The following is a 24,044-nucleotide window of genomic DNA, read 5'->3' on the forward strand; positions in this document are numbered from 1 at the left end:
TTGAAATTTCTAGCTACACTTTATACAGCTTGTAAATATAGCTTGGGGGAGGGGATACACGGAATAGTAGATTAACAGTAGCCACTGGCAGAGGTGAAAGCGATTCTTGCACTGCTTCTATTGAAATGCAATTGAGCAGCAGCCTGGAAAGCAAGGCAATGGGGATTTCCATGACTGCTGGAAGTCATAGTGAAACAAGTAAATACATGGGCTGGTTAACTAAGAGTAGAAACAGGTGCATGTATACCTGCATGTACACCAATGCTAGGTAATAAATTCGATGAGCTTGAAGTGCTAGTCAAGACATCCAAGGCAGATATTGTTGGGATATCAGAGGCATGGTGTCACACAGACATAAGCAGGGCAGAATTGAAATTTGGGGAGTACAATGTGTACAGAAAGGATAGACAGGATAGGAAGGGAGGAGGGGTTATGCTGTTAGTTAAGAAACACATAAAATCTAAGGAAGTGATGCGTTGAGTCTGTTTGGTAGTAGTAGTAGTAGAGGCATGTGATGCAAGAAAGCAAATGTATGAGCTTATGCAGCATCAGCCAAAAAAAAAAAAAAAACACACCATTCCCTCCAAATGCCTGTCCAGTTCCTCCTTAAATTTATTCAACCTATCAACTTCCACAACGACAGATGGAAGTTTGTTCCAGCAATTAACTACCCGCTGGCTAAAGGCAAATTTCCACACATCTATTCTACATCTGTCCTTTCGTAATTTGAATTTATGCCCCCTTAGGTTCGTAATCTGAACAAGTGGAAGGATCCCATCAGAATTCAGCATGCTGAACCCATTCAAGGCCTTACAGACCTCAATCAGATCACCGCGCAGGTGCCTAGTCTCCAGCCACTGCAATTTGCAGAACTTAAGCCTCTCTTTCCTCTCATTCCCCTCACCAATCTTGTTGCCCTTCTCTGTACACGCTCAAGTAAATCTACATCCTTCCTAAAATGAGGCCTCCAGACCTGTACGCAGTACTCAAGGCATGGCCTGACCATTGCCTTATACAGAGGGATAATCACCTCCTTTTCTCTGCTAGCAAAATTCCTATATATCATTGACAAAACCCCATGACCTGCCCTGGCAGCCTGTCTGCATTGCTCAGAAAACTTCATATCTGACTGCACAATTACTCCCAGGTCTTTTTCACTTTCTACCACCTTAAGTGTAGTACCACACAGTTGGTACATTCCTCTGGGATTACTTCTACCCATATGCAGCACTTTGCATTTGTCAAGGTCAACCTTCAATTGCCACTTCTTAGCCCATCTGCCCAAATTATCCAGATTCTGTCGCAGTAGCACACTGCCATTACTGTCATTAACAACTAGGGCTTGCAAACCGGTTTTATAAACCGGTTAAACCCGGTTTTCCTATTGAGTTGTTAAAACCGAAACCGAGCTTCTAAAACCGGATTCGAATATTTTTTTTAGTTAGCCCTCGCGAATATAGTATTTTGTTACACATTTTCTTTTGTTTGTTCGTTTGTCTGGATCGTTCAACTGCTTTATGTTTTAAACATGTTTTTTATTTTATTTTATTTTTAGGTACGAATCTCATGGGCAAGTGGCCCAAATCTAGGAGGGGTACCTTTTTATCTTCCCACCTGTATCATGGCACGATGCAGGTGTACTCATTTACGACTGAGTGAGTCGGAGCGATAGCATAAAAGAAAATGCTCAACATTTCTCCTTTCCATCTATCTTGTTCGCCAGGCAAATTATGGAACGCGCCTTATTGATGGTTACCCACTAGAAACAGATTCGCTGAATATTGCATCAAATTTCGATCGTAGAAAGTTTTTTGCTTCTTTATTCCAATTAAATTTGCGATCAAATGTTCTCCAAAAAGCAGCTTCACTAAGAAAGTGAAGTTATAAAACTAAGAAAGAACTCATTCAGCATTTCAAAAATTCATTGGTTTTGGGTGCACGGTATTCATTGACTCTAGACGAATATACGTCTATACAAAATAAAAAGGTATATGAATATAAATAAGCATTCAAAAGACAATCATTGGTGGTTAGGTCTTATTGAGATTAATGGTTCACTTGATAGAAGAACTGAGCAAATTGTGAATGGACACTTGAAGGAATTTGGTTAGAACTTGGATGAGGATATTGTTGCCCGCACCACCGATGGAGCAGCAATGATGATTAAGTTTGGCAAGTAAATTGCGCCTAATCATCAACAATGTATAGCCCATTGTATACATCTGTCAGTTATAGATGTACTTTATGAAAAAGCAATCAATTATGGTGCCACAGTCTCTGAGTCTTCCAAAGACAATGAGGAAAATGAAAATAATGAAGAAAGTAGTGATGATGAAGAAGTTGAAGAAAGAGAGTAAGGCATGCTTTATCAAACCGACTTTACTGATGAGCTCATTTATTTCTTCAATCCAATGGCCAATATTGCACAAACTATTAACAAAGTCAGAAAAATTTGCAAGCTTTTTCGAAAATCGCCTACAAAAATGACATATTACAAAATTTTGTTAAAGCAAAATGTAATAGGAAAGAATATAAACTTATATTAGATTGCAAGGCTAGATGGGATAGCACATTCTATATGATTGAGAGATTTTTGAAATTGAAAAATTGCATTCCAAATGCTCTATGTGCAGTACTGTCAACTGAAGCCGTGTCTGACGATGACTGGAAAACACTTGAATTGCTACGTGAAACTTTGCGACCAGTTGAAATGATTCTGAAGGCTATAACCTCAGAAGATACAGACTTACTTAAAGCAGAGTCTTCAATAGAATTTTTGCTTGCTAAGCTTGATACAGCAGAAAACCCATTTGCTTTAAAGTTTCACCAAAGCCTTTTGCAGCGTTACAATGCAAGACGAAATTGCCCAACTGTGGCTTTGCTGAGCTATCTACATGACCCCAAAAAGTTTAGGAAAGAAGATTCAGGTTCAAGAACTTTTGATTTTCCAAGTAAGCAAGTTTGGAAAAAGCACTCTGAAGAGATTTATCAGAGATTATTTGCAAAACATTCCGAAGGAGTCTTAGCGTTGAATGAAGAAACTGAAAATAAACGAACTGTTCTTTTAGAAGAAAACAAAGACTCGTCTAGTTCCGATGTTGGAGATACACTCATGCGAGAGTATGATAGTAATAAAGAGATTAACTGAAGAGCCTTCAAAATATCCGAGTGAATTGGAAATCAGCAAAGAATTTAAAATTTTGGAGGCAACTAGCAGTAGAAGTGAAAAGCTGGAGAAAGTTTATAGAGCACTGCTGACCATTAAACCAACAAGTGTCCAATCTGAGAGAGTGTTTTCGATCACTGGTCTCTTTAACACAAAAATAAGGTCAAGTCTATCAGGAAAAATGCTTAATTTACTGTGTTTTTTTTTTAAGGATCATTTTCAGAAGAAAGCTGAGCAATAAATAGTAAAGTATTTATTTTTAAATACTTTACTATTTGTAAAGTATTTTACAAATACTTTAAGCTGTTTTTTTTCACATTATTTTTATTTATTAATTATTATTATAGGGCTTATTATTTTTTTGTTAACTATACAAGAAGATAGTTTTTATTCAAAGGATTTGACTACAATTTGTAATTTTGTATAATCTCAAGCCGGTTACTTTTTTGGAGCATTTTAATTTTTTTATTTTTTTTACTATAAGAGGTGATAGATTTTGTTTAAAAGATTTGATTACGATTTGTACAATCTACCCAAGATAAAATAAATACCTGTGTTATAAGCTTTTACTTATTTTCCCTAAGTCTGAGAAAATCGGTTTTAAAACCGGTTTTAAGAGTAAACTTCGGTTAAACTCGGTTTTGAAATTTCTCGGTTTTATGCAAGCCCTATTAACAACCCTGCCAACCTTTGTATCATCTGCAAACTTCGACATTAAGCCTGATATACCTTCATCAATTTCATTGATAAATATACAAAACAACAGTGGACCTAACACCGAACCGTGGGACTCCACTAATAACATTAGTCCAAGAAGAGCAGCACCTTTTGATTACCACTCTCTGTTTTCTCGCACTTAACCATCCTTTTATCCATTGTAGCAACTTACCCTTAATACCATTCTTCTCCAATTTGTACAATAGTCTTCCATGCGCAACAGTGTCAAAAGCTTTCCTGAAATCCAAATATATGATATTAAAATTATTTTTTGCATCCAGTTCCTTTGTAACCACATCATAATATTCTATCAAATTTGTCAGACAAGACTTTCCCTTAACAAACCCATGCTGTGTCTGAATTATTGCTGCACTCCTGTCTAGATGATCCTGCAATGCATCTTTAACCAGTGACTCCATTATTTTACCCGAAACAGAAGTTAAACTAACTGGTCTGTAATTACTCGTGTCACCTTTCGATCCCCCTTTGTGAATTGGGGATACATTTGCACATCTCCAGTCCGTGGGAACCTCCCCTGAGTCCAAGGATGCTCTCATAATTATGGCTAAGGATTTGCTTAGTTGCTTTGCCGCCTCCTTTAATATAACTGGATAGATCCCATCCACTCCAGGTGCTTTTCTTACATTTAAATTCAACAATTTCTCTTCCACTTTGCTCTCAGTTATTACAAAATCATTAATTAATTTAATAATTCCTCACGTGTGAATGTAGATGCAAAATACTCATTCAGTTTGTTTGCTATCTGAGCAGAACCATCACCAGTCGAACCATCAATATCAAGTGGACCAATCTGATTCATTCCCTTCCTTTTAGAGTTTATATAAGTAAAGAAATCCTTGCGGTTTTTCTTAGCATCTTTTGCCAAGGATTTCTCGTAATCTGCCTTTGCCTGCCGAATCTCCTTTGTGACCTGATTACAGATTAACTTATATCTGCCATAGGCTTCTGAGTCGCTTGATAATTTATATGCATCCCATGCATTTTTCTTCTCTGTTACGAGTCTCATTAGTTCATTTGACAACCATTTAGGCCTAAACCTTGAACAATATTTCTTAATAGGTATGAAACTTTTAGTAGCTTCCACGATTAATTCCTTGAATGCTTCCCACTTAGAATTTACTGTTGGTAACATCATCAGTTGATCCCACTGTACAGAATTTAAAAACTGTCAGAGACCACTGTACTCGCCGTTACGGAAGCAAAAAACCTTTCCTTTACCCCTGATGGTAATTAAATCTTTAAGTAAATCCCACGTCAGTACACTGTGATCACTGCCACCTAGTGGTTCTTTTATCTGCAAATTCCTAATACATGAATGATCACTGCTGATAACCAGATCAAGAGTATTACTTTCTCTGGTTGCCTCTCGAACATGCTGTTGCAGAAAACAATCATCCAATAAATCCACAAAAGTCTGACAAGAGTGTGAGTGCCCAACCCACAAGTTCCAGTCAATATCTGGGAAGTTAAAATTCCCCATTATAAGACATTCCGTTTTACTAGCCCACTCTATTTCTCTGTACAATTGTTCATTATACTGATTCGAGTCATTAGGCCTATAACACACTCCTACTCTTATTTGTGCTTTCGCAGTGCTTATGTCACAACAAACTGACTCAACAGTGCACTGTTCATCTATATCAACTGGATGCACTTCTTTTGATTTTATGTTTTTCTTTATTAACAGCAAAACACCTCCTCCCTTCCTATCCTGTCTATCCTTTCTGTACACATTGTACTCCCCAAATTCCAGTCCTTTAAGTAAATCCCACATTTACTTAAATATGATGTTAGTTACTCTAACACATCCCATATACCCACCTGTTTCATGATGACTGCCATCCATCCCTGAAACCCCCAACACCCCTCGCTCCAGGTCGCTACTTATTCTAATAGAAGTTGTGCAAGAATCACCTTCACCTCTGCCTATGGCTACTGTTAAACAATTAGTCCTTGTATCCCAACAAGCTGTTGTTGTTGTTGTTATTTGCAAGCTATTGGCGCAAGAGCAGCTTAGGCTATAATGCGCCTAGCCTAGGTAGGAGAGTTTTGTATATCAGCATTTTTTTTTTTACTTTACTTGTGGTTTATGGCAGAACCAAGACTTTGCTATATATATTTGTGTAGTTTCTCTATAGAAGGTGTACTATTAATTTTATATGTTTTGAAAGTATCCAGTTAACTTAAGGAAGTAGAAAACTTCGGTTATATTTGGCCGGTCATCTAAAATTGTTTTAAGCATTAGATTGTTTTGTTTATTCATTATTGATTGAAAGGCTCTTTGACGTTCTCTATGAAATTTTGGACAGTTCACCATGAAGTGTTGTATAGTTAGCGGAACTTGACAGTTTTGGCATTGAGGGGGGGGTTTTCACCTCTGAGTAGATAACAGGGAGTCATATGTGTATGCCCGATTCGCAATCGAGCGAGGATCACTTCTTCTTGTCTATTCGATCGGAAGCTAGTAGGCCATGGTCGAAGTGTTTCTTTTATTAGGCGAAGTTTGTTGCTAGTCTGATCTAGCCAGTGTTTTTCCCATTGTTTTATACTACTTTGGTGGATCAAGGACTTGTAATCTGTATATGGAATTGTATGAAAGGCATAATCAGATGTGGAAGCTTCTTTTGCTGCTTTGTCTGCTCTTTCGTTTCCAGTTATTCCTGTGTGGCCTGGGATCCAGCAGATTCTGATATTGTGATTTGTTTGTAATACCTTTGATACTGAAATTTGGATATGTTGTAGGATTGGGTGTCCTTTGGTATTTGCGTTCTGCAAGGCAGTAACAGAGCTAAGCGAGTCCGTGAAAATAATGCTGTTTGCTATCTGTTTATGTTTGATTTGGTTTATAGCCATTGAAATGGCTTGTAATTCAGCAGTAAAAATACTGCATTCTTTTGGGAGTTGTTGGATGAAGGTACGATCCTCAAAATGAATTGCAGCGCCTACACAAGTCTCTGACTTAGACCCATCTGTATATATGAAGGTGTGATGTGGATATTGTTCTTTGTATGCTGCATATAACTGCTGGTAGTTTTGTCTGGATAGGGTGTTTTTCCCCCAGGTTTGAAAATACATATCATATATGGGTTGAACTATGCACCATGGTGGAATGGTCTGTGTAATTGCAGTAGCTACGTTGTCATAATCAAGTTCTCGGCTTAGTAGTAAATCTTTCAGACGGATGTTGGCAGGTCGATTCATCCATGGATGGGCTTGGTATATGTTTTCCCAGTTATATGAAAACAGAAAATCTCTATTGGGATGATCACTGATAGATTTTATCTTGACGGCATAGTGCAATAACAAGTTCTGTCGTCTAAGCTCCAATGAAGGTTCATGGGCTTCTGCATAAAGGCTTGGTATAGGTGAAGTTCGAAAAGCGCCGAGTGCTATACGGAGTGCACTGTGGTGTATGGGGTCTAACCATCTCAAAGCACTTGGTTTAGCCGAGTCGTAAACAGCTGCTCCATAATCTAGTTTGGCACGAACTATAGATCGATAAAGTTTGAGAAGTGTACGTCGATCTGCTCCCCAAGTTGTTGTGGAAAGAACTTTGAGAATGTTTAATTTCTTTAAGCAAGAAAGCCGGAGTTGTTTAATGTGATCAAGGAATGTTAGTTTCTTATCCAAAAGAAGTCCTAAGAATCTTATGCTTGGTACTACTGGGATAATATGTCCGTCAAGTTTCAATTCAGGATCAGGGTGTAGGTTTCGTTTTCTACAGAAGTGTATGCACGCAGTTTTTTGTGTGGAAATCCGGAAGCCATTTGTTTGAGCCCATTTGCTTATTTTGTTTACTGTTCCTTGTAGCTGCCATTCTATACTTCGCATATTCTGAGAGTGATATGAAATGCTGAAATCGTCAACGTATAAAGCTGCGTCAATGATTCTTGGAATTTGCTCGGTTATTGTATTTATTTTAATAGCGAACAGGGTCGTGCTAAGCACAGATCCTTGAGGCACTCCTTCTTCTTGGATGAAAACCTTTGAAAGGATTGTCTGCAGCCTAACTTGGAATGTCCTGTGTTGCAAGAAATTTTGGATATATTTAGGAAGATGTCCACGTAAACCAAGCAGGTATAGGTTTTGAAGGATTCCATAACGCCATGCCGTATCGTAAGCTTTTTCTATATCAAAGCAGATCATTACGTGATGTTCCTTTCGGATGAAGGCATTCCGTATACTGTTTTCTAATTTTATAAGTAGGTCTAGTGTTGAGCGATTTTTCCTGAAACCATGCTGTGCCGGGTCGAGAAAGTTATTACTGTTCAAATACCACATTAAATGAGCGTTGATGATTTTTTCCATAACTTTGCCTAGGCAACTTGTTAAAGCAATTGGACGGTAGTTGCGTGGATTGGAAAGATCCTTTCCCGGTTTTGGGAAAGCCAAAATTATTGCATGCTGCCAACTATGTGGAAACTGGTTTTCTAGAAAGATTTTGTTGAACAGTTCAAGTAATGCCATTTGGGATTGGTGGTCAAGTTCCTTTATCATCATGTAGTGAATTTGGTCTGGTCCTACAGCGCTTTGCTTTGTCTGCGACAGAGCTTTTTTTAATTCATGGAAAGTTAACGGAAGGTTGTACTGTTCGTCATTTCTTGTGGAAAAATTCAGTTTGTGTTTTTCTATTCTTGCCTTGTATATTTGAAAATTAGGAGTATATGATGTGGTTGCTGATGTTTTGGCAAAGGTTTCACCCAGTGCATTGGCTATTTCTGAAGGCTGTGCGGTGATTTGTCCATTCCAGTTTAGGATTGGAGGTGGATTAATCTGGTATCTGCCATTCATTTTTCTGATTTTATTCCAGACAGTTTGAGATGGTGTGGAACTTGTTAAAGTGGATGCAAATTTTATCCAGGATGCTTTGCTACTGGCTCTTCTAACATACCTGGCTTGCGCTCGTGCCTTTTTGAATAATACTAGGTTCTCTGTAGTGGGACATCTTCGGAAATTGTTCCAGGTTTTATTTCTCTCTCTTTTAGCGTGTGAACATTCTTCATTCCACCATGGTTTTGGATGTCTTGGAAGGTGTGGTGATGTTTTTGGAATAGTCTGCTCAGCAGCTTGGATTAGTTTATTTGTTACATATTGTACTGCTGCATCTAACGGTTTTTGTTTGATAATATCTGCATCTAATTTTACAATGGATTTATACTTTTCCCAATCCGCTTCATTTACTTTCCATTTGGGATTTCTACGTGACTGACATGTGGTTTCTGATATCATGGAAATGATTATTGGATAGTGATCGCTGCTGAGAGGATCTCTGTGTACAGACCAATCAAGTATTGGAAATAATGTTGGAGAGCACAATGATAGGTCAATAGCTGTGCTGTTTCCCGATGGAAGATGCGTGTATGTATGTGTGCCATCATTCAAGGGTTAAGTCATTCTGTTCTATCCATTTTTCGATCTGTTTTCCTCTCCGGTCTACGGCTGTGTTTCCCCACATAGGACTGTGTCCATTGAGGTCTCCCAGTATACAGAAGGGTGGAGGTAACTGAGTTAATATATCTTCTAAGTCTTGTTGTTGTAATTCTTCGTTTGAGGGAACGTAAATTGTTATAATGGTTATGAGAGATTTAATGGCTATGTGTACTGCAACCGCCTCAAGGGTTGTGTTTAGTGGAAGAACTTGGGAAGGAATGTGTGAATTTATGAAAATTGCCACACCACCATGGGTCGTGCCGCCTGTTACTCTGTCTTTATGGTATGTGATATAGTTCTTTACTGTGGGAGAGTCTTGAGGTCTGAGATATGTTTCTTGCAGGCAAAGGCACAGCGGGGTATGCTGTGCAATCAGATCATATATATCATGTATATTAGTGCGGAAACCTCTGCAGTTCCATTGGATTATAATCCCCATTATTTGGTTTTCGAGAAAGTGTCAGACTGTTTCTTAGTTGTTGCTTTAAGCTTTTCAAGTTTATGTTTTTCCTTTGGAAAATATGGTTTGCCGGTATCCATCTCTTCTTCCGCAAAAATCTCTAGTACTGATTCCTCTGCTTGATTGGTCAATTCTGTATCCATTTGTTCTGTTGGCTTCTGGCTTATGACATTACGTTTTTCTGTGGCTTTTGTTTCTGTGTGTTTTGCATTTGGAGGTACAGATAGTGGTGTGTTTGTGACTTTCTCTTTTTGTTTTGGCTGGGATGTGATAAGTAGACCTCGTGCCCAGTCCGAAATAGACTTCTTTGGGGGAATCGTGAAATCTGTTTGCGTCTCTATTGTACGCCATTTCTTTATGACCTGTGCATAGGAAGGTCTGTTTAAAATAGTTGGGAGTACAGTTCTCTTAGCTTCTTGGTATGTGACGGAGTGTTCTACTTTATATCGTTGAATCTGCTTTTCTCTTTTCCAGAATTCGCAGTTCTTAGAATAGGCGGAATGATCCCCCTTACAATTTGGACACTTTGGTTGCTCGGCTGGACAGTTCTGATTGGTATGATCTTGAGATCCACAGTTGGAACAGATAGGAACTCCACGGCATGCCATTTGTGAATGACCATACTTTTGGCATTTAAAGCAGCGGAGAGGATTCGGAATGTATGGTCTGATGTTACAATTTAGATATCCGGCCTTTACCGATGTAGGTGGTTTGGGAGTGTTAAAGGTCAGTATCAAATTTCTAGTTGGAGTAAGTACACCATCTCTAGTAACATTAATCCTTCTCACAGCAATGACACCTTGATCTTCTAGCTCATTTTTAATTTCTTCTTCTGAGACACTAATAAGGTCCCATTCAGAAATTACTCCTTTTGATGTATTTAGGCTGTTATGGGGAGAGACTGCTACTGGGATCCCTCCAAAATTTCTCATCTGAAGCAGTCTTTCTGCATGTTTGGCATTGGCTGCCTCGACTAAAATGTCGCCTGATTTCAGTCTCTTGACATTTTTTGGTGTTCCAGCTACACTTTCTAGACATTTTTGGATCAGAAATGGCGACAGTTTTCCCAATGGCTGTTCTGATGTTGAATGAAGGACTAGAAAGGTAGGTGCATGAAGCGATGTTATGTCCTTTTTTTGTCTTTTGGTAACATTTGTCTCGTTATCCTCATTTTTCCGACTCAAAGGAGTCGGTTCTTTGGGATCTGTGGTTGTGGTATTTGGATCATTCATGTTTGCTCCTTTTAGCCCTGGGAGTGAGAGCTTTTCCTCCCAGGTTTCCGGCCCCGCCACGGGGAGGCAGGAGCGGTGCCACCTAGTGACCAAGCGGAAGTTGACTAGTAGTTAGTAGAACTAGAAAATAAATAAAAGAAAGATGTCTTTCCTTTCTTAGGATTCTTTGTGCTGATACTTTTCAGCGACTATATATATATGTACAATAGAGGATTTTCTTTAAACTCTATAAATGTGTATCACTATCACTTTAGAAATCGCTTTATAATCGCAGAGATATCACCTGATCACTAGAAACGCTTGGCACTCGGGGGCCTCCCAACAAGCTATCAGTTTTCCGACCCACCCAACACTGCCTCAATAGCATCAGCAAATATTCTTGCACCCTTTCTATTTAAGTGTATCCCATCCCTGTAGAAGCAGTCTCTCCTGTTAACAAGTACAGTCCAGACTGAAAAAAATTCTATCCCTTGAGCCTTGCACAATCTTTCCAGGGCCGAATTGATCGACAAGGCTCTCATCATATACTCCCTCCTATCGTGTCTGGGCAGAATTGCAGACACTTTCAAATTGAATCCTAATTCATGGCTTTTTTTCATCAGTGACCTGTACTTGTTAAGTAATTCTGCCGGTCTCCTACTCTTAATATCATTAGTGCCAACGTGTACAACTATATCACCTTTTGTGCCCCTAAAAGATGATATCTGCTCTACAATGTCATCAACCTTTGCCCCTGGTAGATATACCCTGGTCCTGTTCCACCTATCCTTTTTACAAAGCATGTTTCCCATTTCCCTGACAATAGAGTCACCAACAACTGCTAGTTCCTGTGGGACCAGTGCATTCTGCCTTGAGGGTTGCCACTGTGTTGCGTGATGTCCAAGTGCAAGCTCTGGCATTGATGTGGGCAGCTAAGAGCCTGATGGGCCCCTCAATTTAGATCTTTCGAGGGCACCCACCCTGTCCTTCAAACTCTCATATAGGCCCATAACAACGCTGAGTTGTCGCCTGATTTCCTTACACTCCTTACATCGCGCGCACACACAAAGACATCCCCCATGGCAATATCATGTTCCGTTCCAGATAGTTCGGCAAACATTTCACAAGCTGCACATTTTTTTAGGCTGTGATGCGTTGGAGAATCGCCCCCCTCAGTTCTCCCCCGAATCACAGGACTCCTGCCACTTTGTGCCCGTTGCTTTGCTGCTCTAGTTTGGGGCATGATATTTTAAATTAATAAGATCAATAAATTAAATTAATTAAATGTCAATACTACGCTATCTAATAGAAACAGTGAAGCATATTACTGTTTCTATAATTATACGTTAGAGCTACCTAGCTACCTCAATTAAAAATTTGAATTCTCTATCACTATATACAAAAACAATGCCTGCAAGATTCGAACGAAATAACGGTTTTATAAAGTATTACGTATATCTACAAAAATTGTTTATATAAATTAAAATAAAAATAACCAGCCTAATTATAACTATAAGACTACGTATTAAGTGCAATATAAAATAACAATTATGTATATAAAAAGCAAACACTTATCGTTTTTTTCGGAGCCTGTAACTCACAGCTATATTTTCTAAAGAGAGAGTCATAAGCACTGGGAAAGGAAAAATGAGAGTAGATGTGTGTGTGTGTGTGTGTTATAGGCCTAATGATTCTGATGAGTATAATGAGCAGTTGTGCAGAGAAACAGAGTGGGCCAGTAAATCAGAGTCTTATAACGGGGGATTTTAATTTCCCAGAGATTGACTAGAATTTGTGGGTTGGTCACGCACACACTAGCAAGGCTTTTCTGGATTTATTGGATGATTGTTTTCTACAGCAGCATGTTTGGGAGGCAACTAGAGGGAATAATACTCTTGATCTGATTATCAGTAATGATTCTTCATGCATTAAGAATCTGCAGATAAAGGAACCACTAGGTGGCAGTGATCACAGTGTGCTGAAGTGGGATTTACTCAAAGGGGCAACTACCATCAAGAGTAAAGGGAAGGATTTTTGCTTTCATAAAGGTGACTACGGTGGTCTGAGACAGTATTTAAATTCTATACGGTGGGACCAACTGATGATGTTACCAACAGCAAATTCAAAATGGGAAGCATTCAAAGAATTAATCTTGGAAGCTACTAGGCTTTTCATACCAACTAAGATATATTGTTCAAGATTTAGGCCTAAAAGGGAGGCGCCTCGGTAGCCAGGTGGGAAGGAGCAGCAGTGCGTAGCACACGCTTCTTGATTAGACCGGGGGTTCGAGCCCGTCACCACCAAATACGGAGGATGCAGAATGGTCAGGGAATAACCACCGCATATCCCGGAGCAATATGGCCTTAGTTGCTAATGCTCCAAATAACAAACAAACTAACCTAAATGGATGTCAAATGAACTAATTAGACGTGACAGAAAAGAAAAATGCATGGGATACATATAAATTAACACGTGACACAGAAGCCTATGATAGGTATAAGCTGGTCTGTAACCAAGTCACAAAGGAGGTTAGGCAGGCAAAGGCAGATTACGAGAAATCTTTGGCACAGGATGCAAAGAAAAACAGCAAAGAGTTCTTTACTAATGTAAACTCTAGAAGGAAGGGGATGAATCAGATTGGTCCACTTGATATCGATGGTTCAACTGTTGATGATCCTGCTCATGTGTCTAACAAACTAAATGAATATTTTGCATCTACATTCACACATGAGGAGTTATTCAGGGAGGGGAATGCCAGAGGTGTATTAAACTCTGGCAGTAAGCCAGATAATCTTGTAATAACTGAGAGTAAAGTGGATGAGAAATTGTTGAAGATAAACATAAGAAAGGCACTATCCAGCGTGACAAAGGAGGCAGCAAAGGAAGTAAGGAAACCCTTAGCCATAATTATGAGAGCTTCCTTGGACTCAGGGGAGGTACCCATGGACTGGAGATGTGCCAATATGACCCCAATCCACAAAAGAGGATAAAAGGGAGAAACAGGTAATTACAGACCTGTTGGTTTAATTTCTGCTCCAGGGAAATTAATGGAGGCACTGGTTAAAGAAGCATTGCAGGATCATCTAGACAAGACTTCAGTTATAGCTTGAACACAGCATGGATTTGCTAAGGGGAAGTCTTGTTTGACCAATTTGATTGGATACTATGATGTAGTCACAAAGGAACTGGATGCAAAGAATAATTTTGATATCATATATTTGGATCTTAGAAAGGCCTTTGATACTGTTGTACATAGAAGACTGCTGAACAATTGGAGCAGTGTGGCATTGGAGGCAAATTGCTGCTATGGATAAAGGGATGGTTGGGTGGGAGAAGACAGAGAGTGGTAATCAATGGACACTGCTCTTCGTGCACTAATATTATTAGTGGAGTCCCTCAGGGTTCAGTGTTGGGTCCATTTTTGTTTTCTGTATTTGTAAATGATATGATGGTATATCAGGCTTAATGTCCAAGTTTGCAGACGATACAAAGGTTGGCAGGGTTGTTAAGGACACTACTGAGGCTATGCTGCTGCAACAGGATCTGGAAAGGTTGAACAGATGGGCTGAGAGGTGGCAAATGAAGTTAAACATTGACAAATGTAAAGTACTACATATGGGAAGCAGTATCCCCAGAGTAACGTATCAACTCTGTGGTACCACACTGAAAGTGGTGGAGAATGAAAAGGACCTGGGGGTAATTGTGCAGGCAGATATGAAGTTTTCTGAGCAGTGTAGATGGTCTGCAAGAGTAGCTCATGGTGTCTTGTCAATGATATACAGGAATTTTTCTAGCAGGGATAAGGAGGTGATTATCCCCTTGTATAAGGCAATGGGCAGGCTACACCTTGAGTACTGTATACAGGTCCAGAGGCCTCATTTTAAGAAGGATGTAGAACCGTTGGAATGAGTACAGAGAAGGGCAACAAGATTAGTGAATGGAATAAAGGGTTGCTCTTATGAAGAAAAGCTTAAGTTTTGCAAATTAGTGTCTGGAGACTAGGCACCTGCGAGGTGATCTGATTGAGGTGTATAAAGCCTTGAATGGTTTGATCATGCTCAATGCCGATGGGATTCTTCCTCTTGCTCAGAATAATCACCTGAGAGGGCATGAATTGAAGTTGAGGAAAGACGGTTGTAGGATAGATGTGTGAAAGTTTGCCTTTAGGCAGCGGGTGGTTGATTGCTGGAACAAACTTCCATCTGTTGTTGTAGATGTCAATAGCTTAAACAAATTCAAGGCATGACTTGACAAACATTGAAGCGAGTGGATGGGTGAAATAAGGGATGTTTTTTTTTTTTTTTGTGGCTGATGCTATATAAGCTTGCTTTCATGCGTCATGTGCCTTTGCTAATGCTAATATCATGTCTCCTGACACATTTAATTGCTCCAAATTCATATATAACATGTTGTACCTATATGTACTACAACACCTGCTGTTTCACATGTCAGAAGGGTTCAAATACTTTTAAGGGTATACTGCAGTTTTCAACTAGCCTTGAATTGTGATCATGAGATATCAAATAAATCAACCTTTCAGAAAGATAGAAACAGAGTGACTTCCTTCACATTTTATCAAATGGAGCCAATGAAATAAAATTCATATGTATGAATATTATACGTATGAAATGTATAATACAGGCTTCTCACTAAACTTATAAGCATTCATCAAGTTGTATGCATAATATAACTTAATAACTTTTAAGCATCTATCAGGCAGCATCAGAACTGAGAAACACTTAATTTCAGCAATAATTAATGATATATGATCCTGCTAAATAACACAAGCTGGGCTGAGACAGAAAAAAAAAAAATTATATAACAAAATAATAATAATAATTCCAAGTCCACCCAACAGAAAATTGGCTGAACTCCCCCTCAATTTCTAAATAATCTTAAAAAATCTTAAAAATTAGGGAAAATGTAATGCTCAAAATTTCAATGTATTTTAAAATATTTTATTTATGAAAAAATGAAATATGCAATTAAGCAATTTACATTTTACTTTTCAAAATGTTTGGAGTGTTTTTAGTCCCGCTGCAAACTAACTTTCATCCTTCCATTCTTGAGTGCTTTTCCATTATTTTTTGTGCCATATTTTCTGACATTGTTTGAAAATCTTCTCAGATTTAACCCTTTAGTTCAAACAAAATTCTGAGAATGATTAATGCACAGGTTGTCTTTGGGATTTCTCTGGAAGAAAAAGTCACATGGATTTAAATATGTCAACCTTCGGGCTGTGAAACATCCTCATTCTAAGGATCTACATGGTTCTGAAGCAACTGCAAAATATCCATTGATGCTCTCACTCAATGAGCTATTGCGACATTGTGAAAGAATCATATCTGTTCAAAAATCAAACAAGGATGGATCTCTGGTAATAACATATTCTCTAACATGTCAACATATCAAGTTGTGGAACCTATGTTTACTTTCCAGAGCAAAGCTCCAACAAACCCCCACCTCTTCTATCATGCCGTATGACTGATGACTTTTGAGGTTATGATGAACATCATAGTGAGATCCAATCTTTCTTACATTTCAAGAGCACAGCTCTAGAACAGTGTTTTGCAGGCCGGCTGCTAGAGAGTCCACCGGACTGAACCTACTGGAAACTCTCTATGTTCTGGATCAGCTAATGTATAATCTCACTGCCTCTACTCTGCCAAATAGTGACTGGAGGGAGTCCAATGTGTTTGTGGGAGGGCAATGGCAAGGCCACATTATGTCAAGGAGCTGAGCATAATATTCTTACCATGATTATGCCATATCCAAAAATTTCACTACAAGGCCACATTATGTCAAGGAGCTGAGCATAATATTCTTACCATGATTATGCCATATCCAAAAATTTCATTACTTCATACAGCATGACCTTGTCACCTTTTCTTACTTCTACATAGACCATGAATTGTCAAACTAATAGAACAAACTTATCTGTGAAAAGATCTAAACCTTCCAAACATTTCCTCGCTCATTTCACAAATACAGGATCTCAGTTCTAATCTCAATGATGTTCATTTACACTTAACAGTCTGCCAAACCCCATGTACTTTTTCTGACAGAATCCAGCCATCCATTGATTCAACCACTGCTCATCTCAGTTGGCCGAATTATTCGTTGTATGTTTCCTTTCACTTCAAAGGTGGTACTTATGCATATGTACATTCTGATATTCCCTGTCAAAGATTTAGTAATTTGGGATCTCCTCTGTCTTAAAATTTCTCTCTCTCTCTCCCACATTCTGTCAAATTCATTGGTTGCCTCTATTGTTCTCCCAACTCCACTAATCACTTGGAACTTTTTCACTTCCTCTCTTTGAAAATTGACTTTCTCCAGTGAGGTTACAGTGAGGTCATTTTCCTTGATGATTTTAATGTTCACAACTCTAGCTGCCTTCACATGGATACATGGACCCAGCTGGTCAAGATGCTGAGGCTTGGGCAATTACTAATGACATTGCACAGATTGTTCATTTACTAACCAGAATACTGGACAATCCTAACCCCTAGCAACAAGCTTGATCTTTTTCTCACAAACAAACCTTCTAAGTACAAGGTTGAGGTCAGTGGTCCTCTAGGCACCTCAGACCACAACTTGGTGATGGTCTCTTCTCCGATGGAGCCTTTCTACCGTGGCCATTCTCGACATAGTGTTGTTTGGCATTACCAGAATGGCGCCTCCATAGCCAGGTGGGCAGGAGCAGTAGTGCGTAGCACACGCTTCGTGATTAGACCGGGGTTCGAGCCCGTGACCACCAAATATGGAGGATGCGGAAAGGTCAGGGAATGACCACCGCATATCCCCAGAGCAATAGTTGAGAAAAATGCTCTTAAAAAAACCAAAAAAAACATAACATTACCAGAATGGAAAACAGGATGATTTGCGAGATTTCTTTTCTTCTTTTTATTGTTTATTGTTTAAAATCTTCTGATGTTAACGTTTGCTCAGATCATGACAGCGAAATTATTCTTGTAGGGATGAAACTCACACTCCACCTTAAAATCTTGTCCTTTATCTAAACCTTGGTTTTCCAATAAATGTTCTAAGGGCTGTACAAGAAAAGAATATTGCATATTATAATTGGCTTGTATCCAAATCTCCAGGTTCATTTTCTGCCTTCACCAAAGCTCGCAACAATTATAAAGCAGTTATTAATCAGCACAAACTACATTTCAAACAGGTTAAGAGCAGAAAATTTGTTTCTTGTCCAAATGGTAGTTCAGCATTCTAATCCCTTGACAAAGTTATTGGCTGCAACTTTTGCCCATCTCTGTCAAAACCAGATGGTTCTATTGCCACTTCAGCCAAGCCCTGAAGGATTTAGAACAATCTTGATGCTAAGAAAGCTGCAGTTCTGTTGGTATTTCTCCAATTGTTTTTAAAACCTGTGCTCCTGAACATAGTCCTATTCTGTGTCACCTTTGTTCACTTTCTCATTCCACAGGTGTTTTCCCTTCTACTTGAAAATCTGCTCACATCCAGCCAGTTCTTAAAAAGGATAGCAAATCCTTCCCATCCAATTATCATCCCATTGTACTTACTTCTACTCTTTCTAAAGTAATGGAGAAATCAATTAACTGCCAACTCTCAAACTATCTAGAAACCTTACATCTGATCAACTGTTGCCAATGTGAATTCCATTAGTGTCGATCCACAGGTAATATTTTGGCTTATGGTACCCATCTACCATAAGCCAAAATATTACCTGTATATAGACAAATCTATAGACAAATTCAATGGAAAAGTTTGGTGAAATTCAAGCAGTTGCTGCTGACATTTCAAAGGCTTTTGATCATGTTTGGCATAAAAGTCTTCAAATTGAGCTTCAATCTTATGGTTTGCCACTGTTTTTTGTAATTTGATATCCAGTTTCTCTCTGACTGCTCACTGCAGCTGATGGCTATCTCTCTATTAACTCCTCCACTAATGCTGGTGTTCACCAAGGTTCAGTTCTTTCTCCCACTCTTTTGCTCTTGTATATTAATGACCTTCTTCCATTGACCGGAAATCCTATCTATCGTTTTTGCTGATGATAGCACATTGCATTCCACCTTCCAGTTTTAGAAACCTTGCTTTACACAAACATCTTCAACTTCTCAAATATCCACTATTAATTCCTTAAATGCTGATCTCCAGGTAATTCTTCAGTGGGGAAAAGATAACTTAGTTAATTTCAATCCTTCTAAAACTCAGTCCTGCCATATATCTTGCAAAAAGAATTGTTCTGCTCCTATGCTTATCTTTGATGACACTGATTTCTAGGCAAGATCATATTTCTCTATTGGGGATTAGCCTGATTTCTAACTTCTCTTGGCATAAGCACATTACAAATATTGCTTCCTCTGCATCTAAACAACTGGGTTTTTCTCTTCACCTCTTGACATTATTTTTTTTTTCCAAACAGCTGTTCACTCTGTACAAATTGCAAATTGCCCTACCATGGAATATTGTTCCCACATCTGGGGGAGTGCTCCCAAAACCTCTCTCAGGCTTCTAGATTCCATTCAAAGGAGGGCAATTAGGTTAATTCATGACCCATCTCTAACAAAATCTCTCCACTCTCTGTCTTATAGATGTTTTCTGCTGAATGACTTTTCTATAGATACTTCCATGGATACTGGTCTTCTAAATTGGCTTCCATATTCCCTCTGCCTCTTCCAAACCAGCACAAACATCCTTTTACTGTCCAACTTTAAACTCACAGAACCAACTTTTCTTCTTCCTCATTTATCATTCAACTTCCTTTTCTGGAACAACCTTCCCTCATATGCATTTCCTGAAAATTACAATCTACGGAAGTTCAAGTCTAATGTCAACAAATATCTTCTTTCATTATTATTAACCTTCAACCCATGCACAGTTTTAAGCACTATTGGTTCTAATACCTCACGTGTTTGGGGTTTTCATTTAAAAAAAAGTTGATGTAACATTACTATAGTTCCTTTGTCAGCCTAAAAAAAAAATAATAATAATAATAATAATAGAAATAAAAATAAGTAATAAGGTCCAATAATTCTAAATGATTATACTGCACATGCACATCACAACATTACATCATTTTCACTGTTGTTTAACAGTGAACATGATGACAGTATAAGGCCCACTGTTTCATTTAATTAGTATCAAAAGTTATTTTGTTAATGTAACTAAGAAAATGAAACAGCGGGCCTCATCCTGTCATCAGAAAGTTATTGATAATATCTCATTTTATATATGATTCATGCAAAATGTTACTGGATGAAAATTTAAATCCTTATTACAGTGCATATTCAAATTGGATATGCTCAATATAATTGTATGTCTGACAACAGAATGCTGCAGGTTTGCTAAAAACGACGCTCACTCACACAATTTTTATGAGGGTATACATATCAAAGCTCTTTTTCCTAGAAGTTTTTGCTTCATTGTAGAAGGAGCTTCTCTGATGTTTTAAGTCCAGGTCTTTAGTATCACCTTTTAACATTAAGGGTGCCTCCGTAGCCAGGAGCGGCAGTGAGTAGCACACGCTTCTTGATTAGACCGGGGTTCGAGCCCGTGACCACCAAATATAGAGGATGCGGAAAAGTCAGGGAATGACCACATATCCTCGGAGCAATATGGCCTTAGTTGCTAATGCTCCTAAAAACCAAAACAACATTAACATTTAACATTAAGAGGTGACACATGTCTATCATTCATCCATGATTACTAACGTTTGTCAAATAGCTACACAATGAAGGAGGTACCATTACCAAAGAAGACAGGGTTATTAATGCATCTCAAATAACTACACCACAAAGAAGGAGAAATTACCCAAACTTCTAGGCTTACCAAGATATCAGGCTTCAGTTTTCAAATGTGCCAATCAGATTAATGCAGCAGACACAATGTTTAACAGTGAACATATTAATAAACCAGGTTCTGTTAAAAACTCTCTGGCTGTGAAAAAGAAAAAAGAAATACACACGAGAAGTAAAAAAAAAAAAAAAAAAACTGGACTCACTTATGCAATTATTGTGTTTACTATATTCAAAATTATCCTTTCTGAAAGAAAATTACTCACTTATTAGGAATTCCTGAGAATAATTCTTTCACCCAAGCTTCCAATGTATCCAGTGACTCTAAAATAAAGAAGAAAAATCTGATTTTTAAACAAATAAAACAGCAATGAAACAGTAATCAATAGTATAATATGGTTCTCTTTAATTTATACTGAAATATATTTTAACTAATATATAAGGAGAAAAACAGGGTGGGCATATATTATTCATCATTACAAGCAATTGTAAAAAATAAAAAGCAAACCAGATCAAGTGAGGAAACAGTTCAGTTCATTTATTTGAAAGAGCAACTCAATAAGTTACAGAACTTTATCAAGTAATATAATTGCAAGATGGCAATGGTAAAATCAATCTCAAAATGATACTGCTCCAAGAGAAAGCAATGTATGTACTGATGAAAGGTGCCTTTCTTGTGTTTATCTTCAACAATTTCTCCTCCACTTTACTCTCTGTTATTACAAGATTCTCTAGCTTACTGCCAGAGTTGAATACACCTCTGGCATTCCCCTCGCTGAATAACTCCTCATGTGTGAATGTCAATGCAAAATATTCATTTAGTTTGTTAGCTACCTGAGCAGGATTATCAACAGTTGACCCATCGATATCAAGTGGACCAATCTGATTCATCCCCTTCCTTCTAGAGTTTACATAAGTAAAGAACTCTTTGCTGTTTTTCTTTGCATCCTTTGCCAAAGATTTCTCGTAATCTGCCTTTGCCTGCCTAACCTCCTTTGTGACTTGGTTACAGACCAGCTTATATCTATTATAGGCTTCTGTGCCACCCATTAATTTATATGTTTCCCATGGATTTTTCTTCTCTGCCATGTGTCTCATTAGTTCATCTGACATCCATTTAGGCCTAAACCTTGAACAATATTTCTTAGTTGGTATGTAAAGCCTAGCACCTTCCAAGGTAAGGTCTTTGAATGCTTCCCATTATGAATTTGCTGTTGGTAACATCATCAGTTGGTCCCACTGTATAGAATTTAAATACTATCTCAGACCATTGTAGTCACCTTTACGAAAGCAATAACCCTTCCCTTTACCCCTGATGGTAGTTACCTCTTTGAGTAAATCCCACTTCAACACACTGTGATCACTGCCACCTAGTGGTTCTTTTATCTGTAGATTCTTAATGCATGAAGAATCACTACTGATAATCAAATCAAGAATATTACTCCCTCTAGTTGCCTCCCGAACATGCTGATGTAGAAAACAATCATCCAATAAATCCACAAAAGCCTTGCTAGTGTGTGAGTGACCAACCCACAAATTCCAGTCAATATCCAGGAAATTAAAATCCCCCTCTGACTCTCTGATTTACTGGCCCACTCTATTTCCCTGTACATTTTCTTATTATACTCATCAGAGTCGTTAGGCCTATAGCACACTCCTACTCTCAATTTTGATCTCCCAATGCTTATGTCACACCAAACTGACTTGACACTGCACTGTCCAGCGATGTCGACTGGTTTCACTTCCTTGGATTTTATGTGTCTCTTAACTAATAGCCTAACCCCTCCTCTCTTCCTATCCTGTCTATCCTTTCTGTAGATGTTGTACTCCCAAATTCCAGTTCTGCATTCCTTATATCTGTGTGACACCACGTCTCTGATATCCCAACAATATCTGCCTTTGATGCTTTGAGCAATACCTCAAATTCAACAAATTTATTTACCAAACTCCTAGCACTGGTGTACATGCAAGTATACATGCACCTGTTCCTATTCTTAGCTACCCTAACACAACCCATGTGTTTACTTGTACCGCAATGACTCCCAGCAGTCTCTGAAACATCCTGCATCTTGTTTTCCAGGCTTCTGCTCATTCCAATAGAAGCAGTGCAAGAATCACTTTCACCTCTGCCAGTGGCTACTGTTAATCTATTAGTCCTTGTATCTCCCCAAGCTAGCAGTTTTCTGACCCACCTAACACTGCCTCGATAGCATCAGCAAATATTCTTGCACCCTTTCTATTTAAGTGTATCCCATTCCTGCAGAAGCAGTCTCTCCTGTTAACAAGTACAGAACAGGCTGAAAAAAATTCTACCCCTTGAGCCTTGCACAATCTTTCCAGGGTCGAACTGATCGACAAGGCTCTCATCATATACTCCCTCCTATCGTGTCTGGGCAGAATTGCAGACACTACCGCAATGACTCCCAGCAGTCTCTGAAATATCCTGCATCTTGTTTTCCAGGCTGCTGCTCATTCCAATAGAAGCAGTGCAAGAATCACTTTCATGTTCCAAACAGCAAGAAATTAAGTTAAAAAGCTGAATAGTTATAAAGTAATGTCAACCTATATTCACAGTCATGCACAATCCAATGGGCTACTGGTCAAAATAACCTCTGGAGTCTACTAATAGGCATTATTTTTTTTTAAACAAATATATTACAAATGAACCTTGCATACAGACTTGTTACAGTACTCTTCTTTCCCCCCCACAGCAACTTCATCTGTAAGTCTAGCAGTTTCGGTGACTGTGACATAGTTGTCAGTCAACTGCCAGCAGCCATTAATCATCATTAGTAGCAACATGATAGACCATGAGACATGGCCATTTTCTAGATTACGGTTCTGATGCCAAGTGGTAAAATTTACCACTTGGCATCATTCCTCAAATTGAAAATTACACAAAGCCAATGTTCACAGTTATATTTTTAAATCATATATTCTTTATATTAATTATTATTATTATGTAATTTTACGGTCAATCCTTATTCACCTTATTACAGTCAATCCTTATATTGGCCCTTCTTTCAAGACAACTGACTAGTATAGAGTCAGTGGCAGTGGATTTCAAATTTTTAATTGTAGTAAATACGAGTAGGTAACTGTAAAGTTCGAATCAATTAGGCCGGCATTAGTTAGATAATTTTGTTATATATTACAATTAACTTGCAGCCGACCGGGCTAGCCGGGTAGGTAAAGTGCCTGCCTGGCAACCCAAAGGTCGCGGGTTCGATTCCCGCCTCGGGCTGGATATCACGATGGTG

At 38.5% G+C, this 24,044-nt stretch overlaps 1 protein-coding gene across 3 annotated transcripts in view; it reads right to left on the bottom strand.

Moving 5' to 3' along the window:
• LOC150088086 (nardilysin-like) overlaps positions 1-24,044 on the bottom strand; it is a 569,173-nt gene that overhangs the window by 428,949 nt on the left and 116,180 nt on the right. For all 3 annotated transcript variants that reach the window (XM_090370567.1, XM_090370565.1, XM_090370566.1), the window contains exon 8: positions 21,051-21,108. In XM_090370567.1, the coding sequence (XP_090226693.1) occupies positions 21,051-21,108 (58 nt within the window). The remainder of the gene's footprint in view (positions 1-21,050; positions 21,109-24,044) is intronic.

Source organism: Mastigoproctus giganteus, chromosome 3 (assembly GCF_048544385.1).
Source record: "Mastigoproctus giganteus isolate SK-2022 chromosome 3, ASM4854438v1, whole genome shotgun sequence".
NCBI lineage: Eukaryota > Metazoa > Arthropoda > Arachnida > Uropygi > Thelyphonidae > Mastigoproctus > Mastigoproctus giganteus.